Below are 23,261 nucleotides of genomic sequence, written 5' to 3'. Positions count from 1 at the left end.
TACAATTTTGTATCAGGTCATTCCTTACTATAAAGGGGATTCTGCTACCAGGTTGTATTTTTAGGCATATGGTAATGGTTTCTGACACAAGTAGTTCTAATTTTTTTCACTGGTGTCAGCCAGCTGCAAATAAAGGATTGTTACTTGGGTCTTGTAACTAAGAGACCGGTATAAAATACCACAAAGAGGCACCTAGAAGTAGCACAGATGGAGGTAACGGGAATGATGGCAGCAAGAATTACATACTATACACACAATTCTTTCATCTATACCTGTACTTGTGTTATTATCCGTGATAACATTATTAAATACAGAGCTTGCATGTCTATTGGAGTTCAGCTTTAAAAATGTATTTAAGATAATCCAAAATGATGACACTAATCTTTTTTCTGTGTTTGTTTTTCAGTCTGTTCTTGCAGAGTGTGTTGGCCCTCATGTAAAGGACATTGGAAGTGTCTCTTCTACCCCAGTGTCAGGACCGGCTGGACACATCTATAAAATGTTCAAGTAAGTCCCTCCGTACGCTTCATAATTGTACCAAGTATGCTAAACCTTAGGAACCATAGTTCCTGTGTTGTGTCGCCTGGTTTTATTCTTACTAAAAATTTGTCATGTATTATTCAACTATTTTTGGGCCTGTTTAGATTGTCCCCCCATGCCTATGAAGCTGTACAGTTACTGTTTCACAAGTGCTTGACGTAGCAAACTGCTAATGTTTTTTGTGCAGGTCATCATGATCAGTCCATTCAATTTATTTGCTGCTAGTCACTGATTAGTATAAAAGTATTGTAACATTTGTAGCTTTATTTAGTATCTTCTTTTTTTGCCATTACTAGAAATGTAGAAGATGGTTTATCATACAAATTTCACTCTTCCTGGTCCTATGTCTTGCAAGTTCTACAGACTTTCTTTGAGGTTGCAGGAAAATTCTGTCATCCATTTATGAAAAAAGTAAGTTGATGAATTAAGATTTTAGTATAATAAAAGTCTTCCTAATACTATTCACTGATTACTAAAATGGTTTGTTTTGCAGTGTCTGCAGACACTAGCTGATCTTAGGGTTTCTCCTCATTTTCCACACACCGGAGACCTGGACCATACAGTGGGGGCAGCTGTGGAGGGCATGGGACCAGAGGTAGTCCTGCAGGCCATCCCTCTGCAGATTGATGGCACAGAGTAAGTACACTGTTGAACATTACTTTATCTTCCTTTCACATAGACGTAATTCCTAGTATTTTATTTTGTCATAAGGTGTAGTTGTTATATGAACTTGTTGGGATCCCAATTCAAAACCATAAGAATTGACATAGATACACCTACCCCACCCAGCTTCCACTCTGTTTGGAAGGCTTTCTAGAAGATAATGGAGTGTGTTTGTGGGATTTTTCCCTCATTCAGCCAATAGAGCATATATAAGGTTGAGTACCTGTTTTTAATAAAAAATACATGGTTCATGGTTACCATTCCATTTTTATTGCAAAGGTGTTCAGTAGGGTTATGCTTGGGGCATTTTACCAACCACACATCATATTGGTAACTGTCACTGTAAACACCTGAACTCAATTACCACATGTTTTGGCCATATATTTTATGTACCCAGAACAGGTGTGAAGAGCATATGTACTTGTTGCATGTTTGTTCCAGGTCGATGAAACTTTTCAGACAAAGTTCAGCAGTGACATATTACATTATATTTCAGTGCATGTTTGATTTAGTTCAAAAGACATTCCAAGCAGATAAACTAGTATGAAGTAAGACTGTGCGACTGCAGCAAGATTATGTGGAAAATAAAAAAAAAAACACTCAGTAGATTTCTCATTCACACTTACAGATATCTGTTTATTAATTGAGGCTGCAATACACCAGCCTTGCCAAGAATGAGAAATCTGTTGTGCATGCAAAGTAGACTAGAACAAAAATGTTGTATATTGCAGAATACCAGTCCTATGACATGTTTGCTGATTACATTTTTGTATTCTTGGGCTAAGAACATTTTCAGCAAGTGCAGAATTATACCTGTATATTTTGTAACACATACAGTGTCCTTGTTGTTACTGACCAGTAACACAGGGATAAACACACACTGATATGTTAGAAGTCCAGCTGACGTGATAACCATGGCTCCCTCCATAGACCGAGTTGGGGAATGAATGTAGTCACTCAAATGTTCATTAAAGGAATATATTAGAATTGAAATGATGTAACATTAAAATCTATATGCAAAGTGAATTGTTAACGTAAACTTAGAGATATGTCTTTTTTTTTTTTTTGTTCTGTCAGGGAGTCCTGTGATTTTCCACGCAGCTGGTTGGTGCCTGTGATCCGCGATCATGTGAAAAACACAGAACTGGGATTCTTCACCAGATACTTCCTACCACTGGCGGCTAATTTGAAAAACCGAGGTGATTCACATCTTTCATATTTTCCCTCGTTATAGAGGAATAATGAACAAGGAATAAAGGAATAATGAACTGTGTGTAGTATTATTAGAATATTTAGAGCCATTCACTTTGGTCCTTGCTACAGATTAACATGCAGTCTATTGTCTTCATCATGGTGACACAAAACTTTCTTTATTCAAGATTTAAGATTTTAATTTAGTGAATTAAAAAAACACCAATAGCAAGATTGAACATTTTGCTTAAAATACAAAGCACCGCTTTAAAAAGGACTAGTCCTGCAGTTTCATTGGAGATAGTGATTGTTGTAGGGAAACAAGTAATGTGTTTCCTTGCTTGTTTTAGTGATGTTTTCCCATGTACAGTCCCAGGCACTATTTACAATGTCTGAGTTTTCACCTGTGAAGCCCTGTACTGACATTCAATAGACATCGGAAAGTTGTCACTGGAAACTATCTTTTGTAAACGAAATTTCCATTATAGAAGAAAACTTTAGACATTCAGTAACGTTTTATAAGCACATGCAAATCCCAGGTGGAACTTAAAACTAGGTGATGTCTGGAAGAAAATAGAACTTCATAACAAGCTTCTCATGGGGTTTGTTTGGTTCTTAAGAGATCCATTTAAATGGTTACACTGTACAAATCTAAATTCTGATCAGGGAGATTGTTTCCTTTGAGTAGTGATTTGGGCTTCCCAGTTAACTGTCGTATAGAAAGGCTGATTCAGCACTCTTATGCAAGCGGCAATTACATTTTTATTATGAAAATCTTTTGGGTTTATTGTCAGTGCAAAATTCTATTAGCCTGGAACAAATTTACATAGCAGAGCACTGGCTATTGGTATGGTATGATAATTCTGTTTGCTGTTTAGCATAATACTATGCCTAGGCATTGATTTCTTTAGAGACAGGTACTTGCTGCGGAGAGAATGTAGAAACTGCTAACTCAACTTGTATGTATAGCCGAAACTTTGTATCATGAACATGCTTTGTTGTTTGGTAACAAAAACTTTAAAAGAGCGATTCATTCCAAAAATGAGGGTTGTTATTTGCAGAGCACCAGGTAAAATCTCAGTCTGTTGGCATTTTCTTTAGACATTTTTCTTGAAATACTGTTTTTTTTTTTTTTAATACTTATAAGTACTTAAAAATACATGTGTAGTAATGTGTCTTTTTTCCCCCAGCTGGTGAACTTGCTCAAGCAGGAAGAAATCTTGAGGCTAAAATCTATGAGACTCTTCAGTGGCAGGTAAGTGCTTCCTCCAGGGTTTATATAATGAGTAAGATGCTCACATATACTATATGGCCAAAAGTTTGTGAGACTCATCTCGCCTATATGAACACCAAATATGTTGTTGGATTTCAAATTAGGCTTTGTTCAGTCATATTATGTTCAATTACCGTCTTTCTATAGCCTTGTCCACTCTTCTGGAAAAACTTAGAGAGATTTTAAAGTGTTATTGAGAATTTGTAACAGGTCGGCTACAACAAAATTTGCTAGATCAGAGACAGATGTTGGAAGCGAAAGGCATAAAAGATATTTATTAGGATTGTGGATAGAGCTCTGCGAAAGCACTAGAGTTCCTCTGTTCCACACACAACAAGCTACGTCCTAATGGAGTTTTGTGCATTGCGGCTTAATAATTTGGAGGCATGATCACATTTATTTGGCCATATGGTATACCACACAATAAACATAGTAACCCTCACCCTTTTTTTCTTTTTTTTTTTTTCTTTCTTCTTTACAGATCTGGACAATGCTACCCGGGTTCTGTACCAAGCCTACAGATGTAGTAGTTTCCTTCAAAGGGATTGCTCGTACTTTGGGAATGGCTATTAGCGATCGGCCAGACCTTCGACTTACTGTTTGTCAGGCTTTGCGCACACTCATCAATAAGGGATGCGAAACAGGTATAAGGAACCAGTTTTTCATAAAAGTTACATTTTGAAGCGTGTTATACCTCACCTATTCAATGTTATAAATGTTGATGAGCTATGTCAAGACTATGATTTTTTTAATTTTTTTTACAGTTTAGATGGACATATAGATCCTGACAATTTAAAGAGTTTGTTGATAAATATGTTCTCCCAATATTCACACATTTTTCCAATAGAATCTAATTAAAAAGATGTGAAAGCTGTGTGAATCAAATGTTTAAACATTTATCAAAAAAATCTTAAACTTTTGTTTTTTTCACCAAGTATGTATGTGCCATATACTTACTGCAGTTGAGAGGCAATGTATTAGGAAAACTGCTTGTTTTAGTGGTGCAGAGGGTGTGCATGAGACCAGCACTTTCTTTTACATATGTATCCCAGGAGGCTTCTATTCAGCCTTTACTTTCTGTCTATATTTTAACCTGTGACAATTGCTTTTGTTTCATTTCTGCAGAGATGGACAAGGCTGAAGTAAGCAAGTTTGCCAAGAACTTTCTACCTATACTATTTAATGTATACAGTCAACCGCCTGCACCAGGAGAGGGCACTGCTCACAAGCTTCCAGTACTGGATACAGTGCGTTCCTATCTGACCATCACTGACCAGAAGGTAAGTGTAAAATATACACACACAGGTCAGCCAAAACCCTAAAACTTCCTGACCGCTTTTTTGTAGGTTCCCCTTGTGCCATCAAAACAGCCATTACCCATTGGGGCATGGATTTAAAAAATTTTAGGGGCACACTGCTTACATATAGAATACCTGACACTAATTGCTAACCACTACCTTGCAGTTAGCAGTAGTGTTGTCCTCCTGCTGTGTGGGCTCCTTCAGTTATTGGGCTACATAACAGACAACTAGAGAAGCCTGCAACAAGAAGTACTGTTACTGGCACAATCTCCATGAAAGGTTTGCCAAAAACAAAATTTTACACAGCGAGGCGTGGTGCCAAACATGCTGAGAAATAGTTTTTAGGTTTAAATAAACTTTTTAAAGCATCAATGAAAGTCATTAAAGCAGAACCTATTAAAGCGAATGCCCAGTGTGGCTCAGGGTAAATTTTATGTACTAAAATCAGTAACCCAGAGCCACACTTGGGGCAGGAAAAACAAACTCCTACCTGCTCCCATTGATCCAGCGGCGTCCTCAGTAATCCCCAGCCGGCTTCTGCATTGCATCCTTGATGTGATGCTGGGGAGGCGTGGCAGAGCGGGAAATTTAAAAGCAGATTACATTGTTACTGTTGTTAGTTACCGTAATTACTGTACCCTTGTTTGAACAAATTAAAAAAAAATATTTTTTACTAAAAGTATTAAATTTATTATTTTTTAAAATTATTATATTTTAATTTATGATTTCAGTTTCAAACTTTTCATACCCAGGAATTATTCCTAAGAATTACATGCCTAAAATATTAACAAATTTCCATGCAAAACAAAGTCCAGCTTTTGACATAAAAATACAGACATAATCAGACCGCCGGGGAGGTTAAAAAATTACAAATAGCCAGGTACTTTAGTGTCAAAGTGACAGGCGATCTCCTTTCGGCAGTCAAAAAAAATTGGGTCACCATCCTTTTCTGGGTTTTGGAACTTCAACCACCATGATTGGCCAGTTCAAAATAAAGCAGCTCCTATGCACATGGGAATTTATTCATTGCCAGTATCAAGGGGCCATGCCTGTATTGGACACTTTGCTGCACAGCGGTGGAAAAGATCACAAATGGGCAGGTATGTTTATTTTTGCAGCACGATCATTGACGGCCCATTCTGCATTATTAACCTGCCTGTTCACATTTTGACTTTATTTGACTCTATTACTCAAGTAATAAGTAATAAAGTAGAATAGGTAATAAGTAGTGTAAGTCATCAGCATACTTTGGGGGGTTATAAGTGTTGACCGTTATCTAACCTGTCTCCCCCACTGCAAGGAAGAAATAAAACGGTTGAAACTCGTTTATTTTGTACATTTATTTAAAACTATACTGCTTCTTTTTAGTCAGCAATTTTAAAAACAAATATGTAAATTGTCATTCTACATCTTGGTGCAGATTGATGATATTATTATTTGGTCTTGTTTCTAGATGGTCAGTACTTTCTTAGAGAAGGCAAGCATAAAGCTAAAAGAACCCGAGAGTTCGGAAGCTGTGAGGTAAGTCTTGATGTTTTTGGTTTACAATAATTTGTATTTTGTATTAAGAATAAATATCAGTATGGTGATCAGAAACATAATGAATAAAAAAGCAACAATATTCAATTTTCCGAGGATATATGGAGGTGGAATGGTTTATATTCTTTTAAAATGTCTACACCTAGGGATATATTGAAAGGCACCAGAAAATAAATAAAGGGGTTCTTCACTTAATTAGCTTCAAAGCCAGTGCAGCACAACATAACTGTATGACAGATCTGTGTGCATTTCATTATTAATAATTAAAAAGTCAGGTGACCTGACAGCTCACCTGTTCCCCAATCATGCAGATTTCTCTGCTCCATCAACCAGCAATGGTGCTCCATGTTGCTACTCCATAGTACTGTACTGGGTACACAGAGCTGCCCAAACTTTTCCTAAAGGATGTGGTGTATACAGCAGTGTAATGGAGAATGATGGCGATATTCATTTTCTGGTGTAAGATATAAATCTTACCTTGTAAAGTTTTGGTTCGGCTTTTTGGTGCTGGGTTAAATCAATTATTACTGATATTTTTAGTGATGCAGTGTAGTCTTTCACCTGAGATCTGACAATGTCAATTATTCAGGGTGGACTTCTGGGGAACATGCATTGGTGATAAGACGTAGCATCCGGTATCACTTAACCCTGAATGCCCAATGGACAGTATCAGTGTTTTTTTAAGCAAAGTTTAGGAACGTTCTGTTTAATATGGTGGTTTGTTTTCTGTTGAATCTAAAACTGTATGAAAAAAACTCCTATTTTCTGGTCTTGTTTCCTGGATTTTCTTTTTCTTTTTTGTGGAGCTTCTGTTCACTTTCATTGTACTTCATTGCATCAGTGCCGCCTTTAATGCGGATAAGACTGAGCCCAGCGAGTGATCGATATAAAGCAGAGGGAAGGAACATGATTGCAAAGCAGTAGATAAGCACTGTGATCTTTGGCATACCCTTGAACGTTTGGATTGCACAGCCAAGGAAACAGCAATAAATGTCATATATATATATATTGCAAGTAATGATTTACATATTTTCGAGAGGATCATTAATCTTTTTTTGCAGTGTGGTGACCCAGCTATTGTAAAAATTAAAAAGCAACTCTTGCTCTTTTCTGTTGCTGTGCTCTGCAGACACCATATTTCAGAATTCAGTGCCAGTCCTCTGTATCTGAGGTGCTGTACAAGCCTACATTTTAGCCTTTTTTATTGAACTTATAACTGTATAAAATAAATCCCTTTTAAATCTGCCAACATTAAAGCCTAACTTAATTAATCCCATGGCAGACATTTTCCAATGACTTACTGTCAAAGAAGGAAAAGATTTGGACTGGAGTTGGATTCTAAGTCATTTTACTTTGTATATTGTTTTTTGAAAACACGCACAATTATTTTACAGCAATATATTTTATTTGTTGAAAATTACATTGAGAATTACAGGCAGCCTGTAAATATTATCTGCTCAAGCATCTCTCATTATAATACTTACCACTGGCCACGTCCTGATGGCCCACAAATCCGACAGTCGTTTGATATAAACAGAACTCTCATTCATTAACTCTCTTCTCTCTTCAGACTTTCTGTGCTGGATCTCATTGTAGCCATGGCTCCCTATGCCGATGAACCATCAATGACCAAGGTCTATCAGACGATTCTTCCATACCTGGAGGTAGGTGAAATTGGTGACACATTATTTATCCAATTAATGAAAGAACATTGGCTTTCTTTCTTTTTAGATTTACAACAATTTTTGTGCAAGCACTAGTGTTGTTGTAATTAGTAATCCAAGACCTTTCCTTGCAGTTCTTGATCAGTGAATCAGTAAAAGCCTGAAGTATTGTCCTTTGCAAGATGCATTTATTATAGAGTATGGATACATACTCCTACAAAATTATTTCCAGGAGGCCTATTGAGCTGGAACATCTTCAGTCTCCAGCAAAACAAAGACACTTGCAGAATCTTTGCAGCTTTCTCATCCTGCAGTCAAGTTGGGGCTAGCAGGAGGAAACCACAGAGAATTAACGTTTCTTTGTATGCAAAGATTTTGCAGCATGGTGTATTAGTACAGTGCTGGCTCCTATCACTTTACAAAAAATGTTTTGTTTTTTGGAAAGGTGCAGAACGTGCATTCGGTATGCAAAGCTCAAAAAGAAGGTAACCGATGCATCACTGTTCTATTAGCATTTATTTGCATGCTGCTACTCTGGGAAAGGGGGAATCATCCAGGTGACTTTTTAAAACTGGGTGCATTGGGGAATTAATTATAACAGCCAGGAAGGAATTCGCCTCACAGGTTCAATATAGATCTTGGCAAACATCAATAAATCCTCTCACATCATCAGCAGTTAAAATGAGAGTTTTAGAGGCTTTCAAACCTCAGACTTATCTCACTGACAATAACAAGATCTTCCCTGGTGACAGACAAAAGGCTGTCAGGATAGAAATGAGGACGGTCACTGTGATCTGTTACTGTTGTCAAGACAGTTCATGGCCTTGTATTCCTATTCTAGGTCATTGATTCACTGGGATACCAACACTACAACCTGGACCTTTATTACCAAAACAACCTTTTCAGCTCTTATCTCTATCACATAATTATTTTCCTTCACTTTCAGCTCCCCACAGCTTTCTATGGTTAATTATATCATTAATATTCACCGTCATGTTCTGAAGTTCTTGCGGTGAGGATATAGAGGGGATTAAGTTGTAGATTAAATGGTTTGCACAGCCAGTGAGAATGTAATGTTAGTAAGGTGACAGATGGGCTAGGAACATAATGGGTTTCCTTTGAAGTTTTGTTTTTTTCATTATTATTGTATTCCTGCATACAGTCCTGGATGGGATAGTGGGCAACAAGGGAGGATGACATTGGTAAAAATGAGAGCATTGCAGTATAAACTAGTACTAGTAGACAAGTACAACATTGAGTTAATTGAATTTAGACCCCAAAGCTGACACTGAGCCAAACTTTTTAATCTTTTCAGCTGTGCTAGGCAAATTTAACATTTGACTGTGTTATCTGTGATCCAATATACGTTCAACCCCCACAACCTCCTGAACCTTGTTGCTGACCATTGAAGAGGCTCATTCTGGTAAAGACAATTTAAAAGGCTCAGGAAGTACTATAAGTGCAGGGTCAACCAGCTTTCTAAGTAAATTCAACATTTGGGTTACAGAATTTTCAAGGTTTGGTGGCCCCTTGGCTCATAAGGTACAAGTCTGATCCCTGCATGGAGTTGCCTGTTTTTAGTGTTTCGATTCTTCATATAAATGATAAAATATTGTAAATATAAATGGAGGATAGGGACATTTGTTGCATTTTTTATTACAAGGTAAGTTAGGGGCCTGTTATTAAAAAAAATGACTGTAGTCTAGGAATTAATGGATTTATTTTCTATTCCCTTTATTCTTTTATTAGTGAGAATGCACAAAATGTATTTTAGCTGACAACTGTAATCAATGTGCTGCTCTGAAATTCTCCTTCAAAGTAACTGTATGGCTAGGATTTTGTTTCAATCGGTTTTATTGAGTTTTCAGAGAAAAATAACAGGTAAACATAACAAAAAGAATCAGACATACAACACATACATCATATCAAACATAACAGTGTAGGCTTAGTATTAACAGACATAAATTACCAGGAAGCTGCGTGTATACCCAAAAAAATGACAAAAAACATAATAGTCCTAAGGGGATCGTATAGCACATATTAAAGCTGTACATGGCTAGGAGTTTATTATTTTTACTCTTATATGAAGTGATTTATCGTGTCTTTTTATGTTGTATTTTTTTTTTTGCACCAGGATAAAAATCACAGCTTGCAGAAAAAGGCCTACAGGGTTCTAGAGGAGATTTGTGGTGGGGAGAAGCCTCCCTGTGGAGAGTTTGTTAATAAGAACTTGGAGGAGCTGAAGAAAACTCTACTGGGTTCCCTGAAAAGTGCTTCTTCTCCAGCTAAACGGGTGAGATGATAGATAAAGAAGTTGACTTCTCTGATTTTATAAACTAATACAAGGGTTTTACTCTGTCTAAAGCAAACTTGCAAAATGCAAATCAACTTTAAAAAAACAAATGCTGAGGACAGGTAACTTGTATCCATTGTCCTCCATTCCCCCACAATCCTCCCCCAGGTATTCGGGTTCTAGATGTGGCCATGAGATGGGCCAACTCTGGTGATTTGCATATTAGAATTTCCCTGGATCAGTAAAATCCTGAGGAACTGTCCAAGCGGCTTTGTATACTAACATAAGTGTCATATTCTGTACAAGGAAAGTAATTTTTTTTATCTCCTTTTGTCATGGTAGCCTCGTTTGAAGTGTCTTATCCATATTGTCAAGCTCCTTACTGCTGATCATGAAGAATTCATTACATCTATTATTCCCGAGGTAAGACTGGCAGCACTTTCATGGGAGGGTGAAAGCAAAGAGCATTCAGTTGACTTGCTGATTCATGAAAATTCATGTACAATATATACATTTCCATATCACAGGGGACACTCATCTTTGTTGTACTTGGACCATTAAGTATTTGACCCTAATGACCCAACTGCTGTAATTTATTCTTTTTTTTAGTGACAGTGTACATCAATGCTAAAGACTTTCAGGCCCTGAGGAATCACCCATTTAGTCACATGATCCTGAACATAGCGGAGAAAAGCTTTTAATGTTTGCTTTTGTATCAATATTTAAAGTGTATGCCTGAGAAACATTTTTCAGTACATCTCTCCTATACTTGTACAAATGTTCCCTCGTGTTTTGTCTCTTTAAAAATATTGCAAGTAAAATGACAATCCAAATTTCTATTGAAAGCTGTCAACTTTCCAAGCATTGATTGCAGCTCTGTAATTTTCCCCTTACACTTCCTACTTTGTAATGAAAAGAGAGAGAGAGGGGTCCTGTAATGACAACTATGCTTTGAATTATGGTGCAGCAGATGCAGTATTGTTGGCTCATGGCTGGTAGTTAAGAACCGACTAGATCACTGGCTCGTGTTTTTTTACCCCCCTGTACTTACAGCATTTTTAAACAGACAAATATGAAATTTCTACGGAGATGTAAGTGCTGAATGATTTTTTTTTGTCCAGGCATTCATTTAAATTGTATGAACATTGCTCTACTAATTTTATCTTGGAAATCATTAAAGCATAGTGTAATATTTACTAATTATGGGACTGATTTACCCAACAATTGCAACAATTGGGTTAAAAACACTCCTTTAACTAAACACATGCTGCATGCAGAAATTTCCTGACAACCAATCCGGTATTGTGGGGACATTTCACCAGCATGGACACAGATGGCAAGCTGTTTGAGCTTGTCAATTTCATCCACTGCAAACCAAAAGTTTTGTGTGAAACTCAGCTTGAAGAACAGAAAATTGCACATTTTTCACCATTAGCAGCCAGTTTTTCTCAGGAGCAAGAGCTGTAATTACAGCTATTGTATTGCCCACCTGCATAAAAATGGACTTTTGTTCACGTTTAAACAGCGTGAATATGGTCCAGCTGTTCAGCATTAGAGGACTATTAGCAGATTGGGATTTGTGCTGAGATTGAATTATTTGTTGTTTGATGAAGGTGATGATTTGCACAAAAGAAGTATCGGTGGGAGCCAGAAATAACGCATATACGTTGTTGGTGGAGATAGGACAAGCCTTCCTGCGCTTCATTCCAGATCCAAAAGGTGTGTGGTGTACTTTGTATTTTAGTATGTCACTGTTTTATGCTGCTTGTGTGTGTCAGTTATAATTCCAGTGTGAAAACCTTTAATGTGTATGAATGTTACATTTCTAGGGGTTATTTAGTGAATCACAAACCTGCATGCTATTTGTATTAGGCAACTTTTCTGGTATTAAAAAGAAAGTGCTGGCCTCAGAATATGCACCTTTTGCAAATGTCAACATCTATTACTTTATTGGGTAGATTGAAAAATTTAAAGTACACAATTTCACACCAAATACTTGGTGCTTCTGCTTAAATTGTCACCATTTACATCCTGTAGTGAGCTGATCTGGTATGCCAGTATCATATAATAATAATTTAGTACTATTTTCCCTGGTGACAATTCAACAGGTCAGGGTGTTTCTTCCCTATTGGGCCATGTAGTAAAAATGCCTTAAAGATGGGTTAGAACCTTTGTAAACTTAAAAAAAGATTTTACAGGTTTGATAGCTTTTTAATTTTACCAACCAGATTGGTCAGTTTAGCTCATATTTCAATGTGTTAAAATAATGTCAGCTTAAGGCACACACTTCTATTGTTTGTTAATGGGAACACGCACAGTTGCACAGTTTTTCACTGAACCATTAGTTTGATTACCTGTAGAAAGGTGAGCTCTATCAAGTAGTTGAATTTTTATAAGCAATTTGTTATTAGTGACTTTGACCTTGTTCTGTTGCAGTATGGCAGTACATAACGCCTTCATATTAATTCTTATTGCAGAAGCCATGGAGACCTACCTGAGCATAGTCTATGCTGGCCTTGCTGGTTCTGTGACCATGATCGGTTGCACAGTGCTTACCCTGACCCGCCTACTGTTCGAATTCAAAGGTACCTGTTACATATCGGGTGTTTTTGTGATACCCCTTTATACCTCCTGTGTACATGAAGATATATATTTAAAAAAAAAAATGATCAAAACAGACTAAAAATGGCAAGTATGAATGTCTGATCAGCAGAGAAGGTATGCTGTTTTCTAATGAAAAGCATCATCTTTATTTTATGTGAATACATGCAAATGGTGTTTTCACCTTTGGGCAAGACTCACGTGTTCTCATACGATGGGAATAAGTTGGGAACTCTTTCAGTGGAGTGGAGCATGATGTGTAATTTCTCTACAGATTTCCCCTGATTACTCTTTTACACTGCTCATTTCCTTTGCAAAGTGTATTAGGGTTTAGGTGGTATTGTATTAAATGAATAAAAGGTGTTTATCTTTTAGTGTCAGTAATGTCATTGTCCTAACATGATGTGGTGAGTATACATGATACTGCAGCTAGGTAAAGGAGAAGGCAGCATCCAAATCAATGAAAATGCCCAATATCCTTTTCACATTATCAATGGTAAGGCTATTCTGAGAGCAATTGTAGCAGTAATTTAGCTAGCAGATCAGAAAATGAATTCAAAATGATACTGCTTCTTAGCAGGAGACGTGTACTTTTTCTTTTATATACAGGCATGATTTCATTTCTGAGGGGAGTGTACCTGAAAACCCCATTTTCTTTTCTCTAATAGACCACATGGGATTGGAGGTAATCGAGCAGCTTCTGGAGAACGTGTGTCTTTTATTGAGTTCTAGAACAAGGGAGGTCGTAAAGGCTGCCCTGGGATTTATCAAAGTCGTCATATTTATTATGGATCTGAAAATTCTCTCTAAACATCTACAGAAAATGGTACGTGTCATACACAGAATGTCGCCCTGTGCTAAGAATTTCTAATAGATTCTAGACCCATGAAAGTAAAAAGTTAAAACCTGGCTGCTGCTTAAGTACAATATTGTGTTTGATGGTATAATAATTCACAACACACCTAAATATGATGTTAAATTGTTATTTTATTTCATACATTGTTTGCCTTGTCAGCTACTTCAGCATTTGTGTTGCTTTTAAGTTTTCTTGATGCCGTTCCTGATGATTAAAGATTGACATCTTCTTAAGCCTTCATATTTAAAAGCTGCATTGTTAGAGAGAAATTTTATTGTTGCAGATAAACTTCTGTGTTTTGTCCTTGGGGATTAACATTTAGAAAATTTTTTTTTAGAAATAATTCCTCCCTCTTTGCATTAGGCTGCTGTCCCTCTCAGATGATTCTAGTCTGATTCTCGCCTCATGGCTCATAGCAGACGAGAATCTGGCATATGTACAGTGGCCATCATATGTAATTCATGGATCCATCCTGGCAAATCCACAAACGACAAACAACCACAACGAAAGCGAAGTAGAGTGTGCAGCGGGGTGCCGTTTGCTCCATCTCCCCCTTCCCTCTCCATAGAGCAGAACAGAGCTGTATGTACAACACTCGTTCATGCATCGTCTTTTGTCATTAAAAAGGATTGTGAATGCATGTGCATAGATAGCCTTAGTCGCTCCATCTGAAAAGTAGGTCAGTAAGGAGCCAGTCTTGTCTGTCCTAACTCCAAAATAAGAATTCTTTCATTTTTTTAATGTGCTCCATACCGCTTTAAAACTCAAATATCATCCTTTTTGATTAAAGCAAATTGATTAAAGCAAAAATCAACCAATGGTGAATATAAAACCAATACATATAGATCTGTATAGGTTTGGATGCCTGACCTGGATGTTTATTCTTAAAATTGTAGATGGAAGCTATTGGAAACATAAATGAGGACATGAGGCGTCACTTCCGCATGAAGCTGAGAAACATCTTTACTAAATTTATCCGGAAGTTTGGGTAAGATCATGAATTACCTGTTGCAATATCAGTCTTAAAAAAACTTAGACTGTTCCAGGATTTTCCTATTTGCTCTGTCATGAGTCCAAAGTCTGTAGTACATTTTAGATAAACCAGGTCTTCTCATGTACATCTTAAAAAATGTGAGTGGCAATTAAAAATGTCACAGGCACAGCTGGCTGCATAAACTGTGATCACAATTTCACTTCTATTTGGTAGTACAATTCTAATTATTCTCTCACAGCTGCTACTCGGAGAATGGTGATAATGACAAAGTTGTTTTCACAGAGTTACAATAAGTTGCTTCCCCCCATAAAAACAACAACAAAAAAACTTTATCTTTGCATGAGACTGATAGTAAATGTATGTGGTTAGGTTCTGTGCTGTCAGTTTCATCATACATACATTTTTTGTTTTATTGTATTATAGCCAAAGCTGACCTCTCCTGAAAAGCTATTTGCCTGGCTGTCATGCCCACCAGTTAATTTCAGTGTTTTGGGTGTGGAATATAAGGACTTTTGTCTGACTTTCCCTATCTGCATGTTGCATTAACAACTTTAGTTAGTCTGTTTGCAAGTCAGCTAGAATTTGCAGAAGGTCAAAAGAAGGACGGGTATTCTGACCCAGGCTAAATGCATTTGGAAAGTCCTTTAAAATATATTAGACATCTGAGAACCACAAGCAATATACTGAATGAATAAAATATTTTACCATGTTTGTGTAAATATTAAAAATATATTTTTTCATTTTAGGTTTGAGGTGGTGAAGAGCATGTTACCAGAGCAGTACCACAAGGTTCTAGTTAATATCCGCAAAGCAGAGGCTAAAAACAAAAAGCAGAAGGCCCTGAAACAAGCCGCTTCTGATGCTGATGAAGGTGATGAAGATACAAAACATAAGGGAGACAGGTAGGTGCCTCCTTTAAAAATTAAAGATAATATGCTGCATATGTTTAACTATTGAAGGGACACTGTGCCTTGCTAAACCTTCTGCTATTGACTTTTATCTGCATTCCTTGATTTGTAGCATTGATGACATCTTAGCGGACACAGATGAAGAGGAAGTAGAAGATGAGAAGCAGACAAAGCAGCAAAACAAACAGCAGAAGAAACAAGTGCGACAGATGAGCAGAGCCTGGCTGAAGGAAGGGGAAGGAGATGAACCTCTGAACTTCCTTGATGCAAATGCTGCTCAGAGAGTTTTAGGTGAGTCACTCTTCTATTTTTATGTTGAAGGTAAATTAAGCAGTCACATTCCGCTTAAAAAAACATTTACTTGTTTTTTACTTGTTATATTATAAGCACTGCGTGATGCACTTAGTTTAATTACAGCTGAATAAAAATAGTTCAATGTGCTTACACTCCTGTCCAAGATGTGTGCTTAAACTCTGAATAGTATCACCACAGCTGTATAATTGCTGCATTTCAGGGGAATTTGGAAGAATACAGATTGTGGTGGCTTCTAGTGGTCTCTGCTTTTTACATGAACCAGGAATTTTCCCTTCATTGCTTGGATATGGTTTGGGCTAGGCTGATCTGTATCTCAGACACTTTTTAATTTAGAAAGAATTTAGAAAGACCAACTTTTTTTTTTATATCATGAATTGACCCTGAAAGGGTTGCTATACCCAAGCTTCACATTGGACCACATGCATGGCATAGACGGACTACCATCAAAGCTTATGGTCTCAAGGATCAGGATCCACCCTAGATCACTTAAGATTTTGTGGTGTAGAAAAAAAAATATCCACTTTTCTATATGCTGTTGCATTTGCTTAAAGAAAGGTGGTGTAAGAGACGAAATACTGTGTAAACCTATAGCCATTATACACAGGTCTGGTTCCTATAGGTGTTTTTGCAGCATTTCTTGTATGTAATCAAGCCACTCCTGAGAATCCTCCATAAATGTACAATTATTTTCTTCTGTGTGAGTGAGAGATCCAAAAATGTAAACAGAAATTAGCACAGAATTGACAGATAACTGCATGTTAAAATGAGAGGGCTGTGTAACACTATAAAGTAATTAAATGCTTATATTAGTGTGATCCATATTGAGCCATAATAATTGTTTCCAATTGGTATATAAAAATTTGTCTTTTTATATCTTAGCCACAAAACCAGGTCAGAAGAGCACAAAGCAGAACCACGACTTCAAAGTCACAGCTGATGGACGGCTTATCATCAAAGACGACGAAGCTGAGGAAGAGAATTCAAAAGGTTTGTGGTGTTTGTTGACTTGTACTAGGAAAGTTAATGCATTTTAGGGGTCCTGGCAGGGAGTTCACCAGCACTTTATTTTTATAAGCAGCTCTCTTACTTTAGTAAACCTATCGGTGTAGAAACAGATGGTACTCCTCCACACAGCTGTCCTTCAATATTTGTAGGCTGAACAAACATTTTCAACCTGCTAAAGAATGGCAATATAAATATGTAATGGGACGGCAAATGTTATTAGGAACACTGCCAATAATTGCTTAAACATTAAAATATTTGTATTTAAACACACAGCATTGTTCAGGATCCACAGGCTAGGAATTAGAATGCTGCACCAATAAATCTTTACATTAGGGGTACTTTGGGGTACACACTGATGAACTAGGAATGGATTGTGCTGCTCACTCTGATTTCTATTACGATACATAGATTTATATGCTCTGTGTGGGGACACAAACCTGAGAATGGTAATGTACAAATTGTGTAGGTGTTAAGTGTTTTAATGGTTCTTTGAAAATTTCATATTTTCTTTTGCAAGTACCCTTATAGAGTGTAGTTCTTCACATTTTAGCAATAATATCTGCATTGCATTGTATAATACAAGGAATATGTTTTTAATTTATATCCATCATAAGGATTGTTGGTTTTCTTAAACTAGATGTGGGCAATTAGTATGCAAATGCTGCTTAGCTGAGTTTAGCCTTAATCAAGCAGAAATTGTCACACAAACTATCACTTCGTCTTTTCTGTAATTATGTTTGATTTTGTTTACACAAACATATGGTGAGCTGCGAAAATCGAACCAATTTTTTTTTTGTCTAGACAGCAGATGATGAAAAAGTGTACATAAAGCACAAACATATTTGTACCATGATGACCACTAATCAGAGCTTTAAACCCAGGGCTGGTGTCCCGGTTCAGACCTGTCTCATTATGGAGCAGTCCTGCACGGCTTCCATTTGCTGGCACCCTGCCCTATCATTCAGTCACTCACATTGGTTCCTAAAGAATGTATTTTGCAGCAGGCTATAGTGAACAGTGCTGTACCACTTGTAAACTCTTCTTCCCCGTGTCACTGTCTGTATCTTTCTCTCATTTGCAACCCATATTTAATGTACAGCGGTGCGTAATAATATGTTGGTGTTATATAAATCCTGTTTGTTTAACCCCCTTAAAAAAACATGTTGAAAAGCGATAACCACGACCTCCTGATCAGGATGGAAGATAAAAAAAAAAAAAAAAAAACACTTACCTGGTCCCATTGACGTCCTGCCAGTTGGATCCCATCCTCGGGCAGCGTTCTCTTCCTCCGATCTTGAGCCGGCGAGGGCACTGAGGTTCCCTAGGAGTTCCTGGTGATGTCGCTGCATGCGTCGGTGTATGAGGGAGGTGCAGCAGGAAATTCAAATTATTTTGTAATGGATTCACTTGTATTGGTTAACTGTATTGAATCCAATACAAAGTAAATATTAAAAAAAAAAACTGTTAAAGCAAGGGTGCATAAAAATCTTGACACCTGTAATATACCTGTACAGTACCATATATATATATATATATATATATATATATATATATATATATATATATATATATACACATGCTACTGTACAGTTAGTTATATTGCAGGTTTCAGGATTTTTATGCACCCTTGTTTAAACAGATTTTTTATTTAAAGTTTATTATTACATTTATTAAATATTGGACATATTTCGTTGAGTTATGCCTAAGAATTATAGGCCTACAATGTAAAACAAAATACATTTTTGTGCATGGAAATGTACCGCTGTTGGCATAAAAATACTGACATAATTAGACCGCCAGGGAGGTTAATAATAATAATAATTCCCTGCCTACCACAAATGCACAAAGTACAAACTTGTGTCAGCTGTGTAGGGGGACTTGCAGCAGTCTTACTATGGGTCCTGCAAATTACTTTTGTCTAAATCAAATCACTTCCTTTGTACTAGTGGAGCGACATGTTCCTAATGTTCCTAAAGGGCCACGTTTTTAATTATGTGACCAGGCAAAAAGCATTTACAACAGTAACCCATGCAGATGGTAACAAACTGCACATGACAATTATATCTGCAATTTAGAGTCTCATGAAATGGTTTAACGTACTCCAATAGTCAACAGCCAATATAGGAAGTGGTAATCTGGAATGGACCATAATAAAGTCTTTTTTTTTCACAGGTGTGGATGAAGAGATGGCGGATCTAATGAAAGAAGTTGGACTGCGTACTGTAAGTTTACATTATTTATATTTTAAAGGCACACTGGAGTCATTTGATTTTTATTTTAATCTAATGGTAATGTTTTTTTTTATGTGGGCCCCATGGAGTCCCTTGCCCTTTCAACCTAACCCCCCTAGCGGTATTCCCGAGTGTGACTCATGGTGGATTTTCTAGGCAAAAATCGGTATTCCTGAGTCACACTCGGGGTTGCTTTTAACTAAAAAAAAACCCCACATACCTTGTCCTGTCTCAGGTCCTGGGGACACGTCCTTTCTCCTCGAACCCCACCTGCGAAGTGCAGAGACGAGATCTACGGGGTTTACTGGTGACATTGGTGCAGGCGGGAAATTCAAATAATTTTGTAATGGATTCAATACAAAATAGCTGTATTGTGTCCCAATACAAAGACATATAGGATATATATAATTATAATATATGCTACTGTACACTTACATGTTTAAATATTTTGTTAACAGATTTTTGAGTTTTGTTATTTAAAGTTTATTTTTAAATTTATTAAATATTGGTGAGTTATGCCTAAGAATTATAGCCTGCAATGAAAAATCAATTTCCATGCAGCCCAGTTCCCAATTATTTATGGATCGGATTTAAATGATGAGGCTGCAAGTAGTATGTAACTGCAGATTCTGTACTTGACTCACCCACTGCAGAAACGGTTTGATTCTAAGTCACTGAAATCACCCTGAAATAGTCCCTAAAGCCACAAAAACTTTCCGCTTTGCTCTACTGTTCTGTACTAAGATTGGGAATGCATGGACAAGGCTGCTTGTTTCCCTTGCCGACATGTTGGTGCAGATTTTGTTCAAAAGCTGTCATTTCCCATGTATTTGGATTTCTAATATTTGGCCTAAATTAACATAATGCACTGATCTGCAGAACAATTTATTTTCCAAATAGCGGTAGTGTCTGCAGTTCTAGAGATAATAAATTGTGCTTGCAAAAAGCTGCACTTCTGATATCCAAACAGTCTTTTCATTATCACCGTCATATGATGTACTTATTTTAAATTTTAAGATGAACTATTGTCTTTGCATGATGATTAAGCCATACAATGTGTATTTATTCGGCCTAAAATAAATGTCAGTCAAAAGCCAGTGTTATGTAAAAGGCCTAGCTTTAGTTGATGGTTATTGAAGCTGAACTCTAATTAGATTTGAAATACACTAATTAGTAGTTATGTGCATAAAAATAGAGTAAATTGCAATGCAGCTACTTGTATCTGGATTTTTTTTTAAATCCTGTAATGGTTTGTACATCAAAGTATAAAAAGGAAGAGACCAGTATTTAGAATTCAGATTCTGAAACTATTATGCATTTTTTCTCCCCCTTACAGAAAAAAGCTCAGAAGAAGCGTTTCCGAGAGGACAATGATGACGATGAGGCTGTAGAGAAGACATCACAATATAAAGGTAATATTTTCCCTAAATCTGTATTGGGATTTGTATCGTGTTACATTCTTATCTTTATATGGAATGGCCTCTCAGTGCTAAGTCATTATTTGCTCAGTAAGTAGAACTTCAGTCTAAATTACAAAGTGTGGAAAAGCTAAACAAATCTAAAATGCTTCCAGTTTTTTTATCTCAAAATTCCATTCCCCACTGGTGACAATCACTTGACCATATACTACTACACTTTGGTTGTGTGATCTCTACCCCAAAAAGCATTGAGAAATTTGATGTTTGCTGAAACATATCTGCATATGTCTAGGGCACTACAGATAAGTTGACCCACGATACTGACTTATGTACTGGAGTATATAAATGGCACTGAGAAACCTCGAACTGTAACCTCACTTACATTTATGACCTGGTTTTAGAAAATACTACTTGCCTGTTGAAGTTCTGAATCTCTGAGCCAGAATGAGTTTGCAGATTAGTTGTTCCGTTTATTGCCACATTTTTGGCCACATACTTATTTTTTTTTTTTTTGAAATAATATTTATTGAAAAAATTTTTTAGAATATAAACATAGAAAGACAATAAAGACAAATACAATATTCACAACAACAAAAAACTAACAAACAAAAGAGAACATCAGCATTATTAATCAAAATACATACGAAACTGGATTATATATAGAATAAAAACAATACAAAAAAGAAATACTCGAGTTTGTAAGTATAAAGCAAAAGACACAAAATTATAAATGAAAGAGTCTACGATCTATGCCTGAAGCTGTATGGTGATCTCCACATACTTATTTTAAGTGTTACTTAATCTGGGCATCAGCAAGTCAGTGTTACATTCTGCTGATTAGCATTCTTTAGAATGAGTTCAGCAGTTAATGGCTTTTACAGATTTGTAATCTTTTAGTGTTAGATCTGCTTTAGTTAACCATTGCAGGAAAACATTTAGAAATGGTTTGTTAGATGATTTCCTTTTACAGTATAGAAGGCATTCTACCTAAACTAATAGCTAGCAGTGGTGCTCAGGTCATGCCTGTGTCTAACAACCAGAAGACACTTTCTGTAGCATGCTAATAACATCATCTGCATAGTGATTTTCTGCACAAGCAGCTGCAAAGATGTCTCAGTCAGCATTACTGGAATTAACCTGTCATGTATTAGTCTTGTAGGAAGCTAGGAAGGAACCTGTCAGGTAGGAATCTGTAAATGTAGCATAAATAAATTACACAGGTCCAAAATAACTTCATGTAAGTACACATGACATATATAGTACACTGTCCTTCTGTGGCGTTCATCTGTATGGTTGGAGTTGCTAAAACAACAGGGATGGGATGGATCTTTACTGATGACTGCCAGGCTATGATAATCACTCTGGGGTGCCCACACAAGCACTGGCCTCTCTGCTGTATTCTATATATAGGCAGTGGAGGGGCAGCTATGTGAAAATAGTAAATCACTTGCTTTGTAATCAAAGTAAGACACAACAATGGGACAACCTTAGTGTTTTTATCCTAAACAGAGGTACTGTAGTTCTGCCAGAACTCAGAGTTGCTTGCACCATGTAATGCATGGGCAGCTAGAGGTTGTGTGGTGTGATATATGGATCACAAATATGATTTTTAACTATATATCTGCCAGTATATAAGTTATGTACATGCATTTACCTTTGTAATAAATGCATCATTCAGTATTTTGTATTAAATGCATCATTCAGTAAATTGAAACTGCTTGGTAATAATTTTTCTAAATATTCCTATGTTTTCTGTGCAGGAAAAAGGCAAAGATGCAAGGCCAGTTTAAAGGATTGGTCAAAGCTGCACAGAGAGGAGCACAGAGTGGAAGGAAGAAGAGAAAAGAGAGAAAAGCTTAGGACGTTGTTTTGCACAGCATTCTTTGGACTGTATACCAATGGTCTGTAAACAAAACCCAGCCCCTCCTGCAGACCCTGAACACAAACTGTTCCTGGATGAGAAATGTCAGTACAGGAGTAATAACGGGGGTGAAGACTAGGGCTGGTGACTGCTTTCAAAGATCTTACATTTTATGGAGAGCTGTAATGGCTTGTGTTTAATAAAAAGGACATTTGTCTGATGCTGCATCAGAAATCTCTACTGATCACCCTGGGATTGACCGGTGAATAAGACTGTTAGAAAGCATCTCAAAGCCAATGGTTTACTTTCTGCTTTCTTACAGGAACTCCTACAACTCTCCACTCAAAGTCTACCACATGGGAGAATCTAAATTTGACCGAGATTTGCATCTCAACACTTCACTGATGGGTACTGGGGTAAATGGAGATGTTTTCTGCATGTGTGACTTGCACATATAATAATGTTAAATTCACCTATTTATGAAGGTGTTTAGAGTATTGGTTTAATAAACATTAAAATGCTGCTCTGAAACCCTTATTCTTATTTTGTTTTCCATGTTGCATTTTAGAACCTATTTAATCATATACAATTAAAGTGTTACTGTTTTA

At 36.8% G+C, this 23,261-nt stretch overlaps 1 protein-coding gene across 1 annotated transcript in view; it reads left to right on the top strand.

Annotated features, from left to right (window-relative positions):
* RRP12 (ribosomal RNA processing 12 homolog) overlaps positions 1–23,184 on the top strand; it is a 35,537-nt gene extending 12,353 nt beyond the window's left edge. The window contains exons 12-32 of the mRNA XM_072424826.1: positions 407–507; positions 837–951; positions 1,034–1,176; positions 2,281–2,402; positions 3,585–3,649; positions 4,149–4,311; positions 4,793–4,947; positions 6,422–6,489; positions 8,078–8,171; positions 10,306–10,464; positions 10,807–10,887; positions 12,078–12,183; positions 12,942–13,049; positions 13,734–13,891; positions 14,818–14,909; positions 15,662–15,817; positions 15,936–16,114; positions 17,018–17,125; positions 19,316–19,365; positions 20,711–20,882; positions 22,546–23,184. Coding sequence (XP_072280927.1) covers positions 407–507; positions 837–951; positions 1,034–1,176; positions 2,281–2,402; positions 3,585–3,649; positions 4,149–4,311; positions 4,793–4,947; positions 6,422–6,489; positions 8,078–8,171; positions 10,306–10,464; positions 10,807–10,887; positions 12,078–12,183; positions 12,942–13,049; positions 13,734–13,891; positions 14,818–14,909; positions 15,662–15,817; positions 15,936–16,114; positions 17,018–17,125; positions 19,316–19,365; positions 20,711–20,882; positions 22,546–22,652 — 2,502 coding nt within the window. The 3' untranslated portion in view covers positions 22,653–23,184. The remainder of the gene's footprint in view (positions 1–406; positions 508–836; positions 952–1,033; positions 1,177–2,280; positions 2,403–3,584; positions 3,650–4,148; positions 4,312–4,792; positions 4,948–6,421; positions 6,490–8,077; positions 8,172–10,305; positions 10,465–10,806; positions 10,888–12,077; positions 12,184–12,941; positions 13,050–13,733; positions 13,892–14,817; positions 14,910–15,661; positions 15,818–15,935; positions 16,115–17,017; positions 17,126–19,315; positions 19,366–20,710; positions 20,883–22,545) is intronic.
* Positions 23,185–23,261: the final 77 nt, after the last annotated feature.

Source organism: Pyxicephalus adspersus, chromosome 10, assembly GCF_032062135.1.
Source record: "Pyxicephalus adspersus chromosome 10, UCB_Pads_2.0, whole genome shotgun sequence".
Lineage (NCBI taxonomy): Eukaryota > Metazoa > Chordata > Amphibia > Anura > Pyxicephalidae > Pyxicephalus > Pyxicephalus adspersus.
The sequence above is the reverse complement of the archived record's forward strand: the minus strand, read 5'-3'. Positions and strand labels throughout refer to the sequence as shown.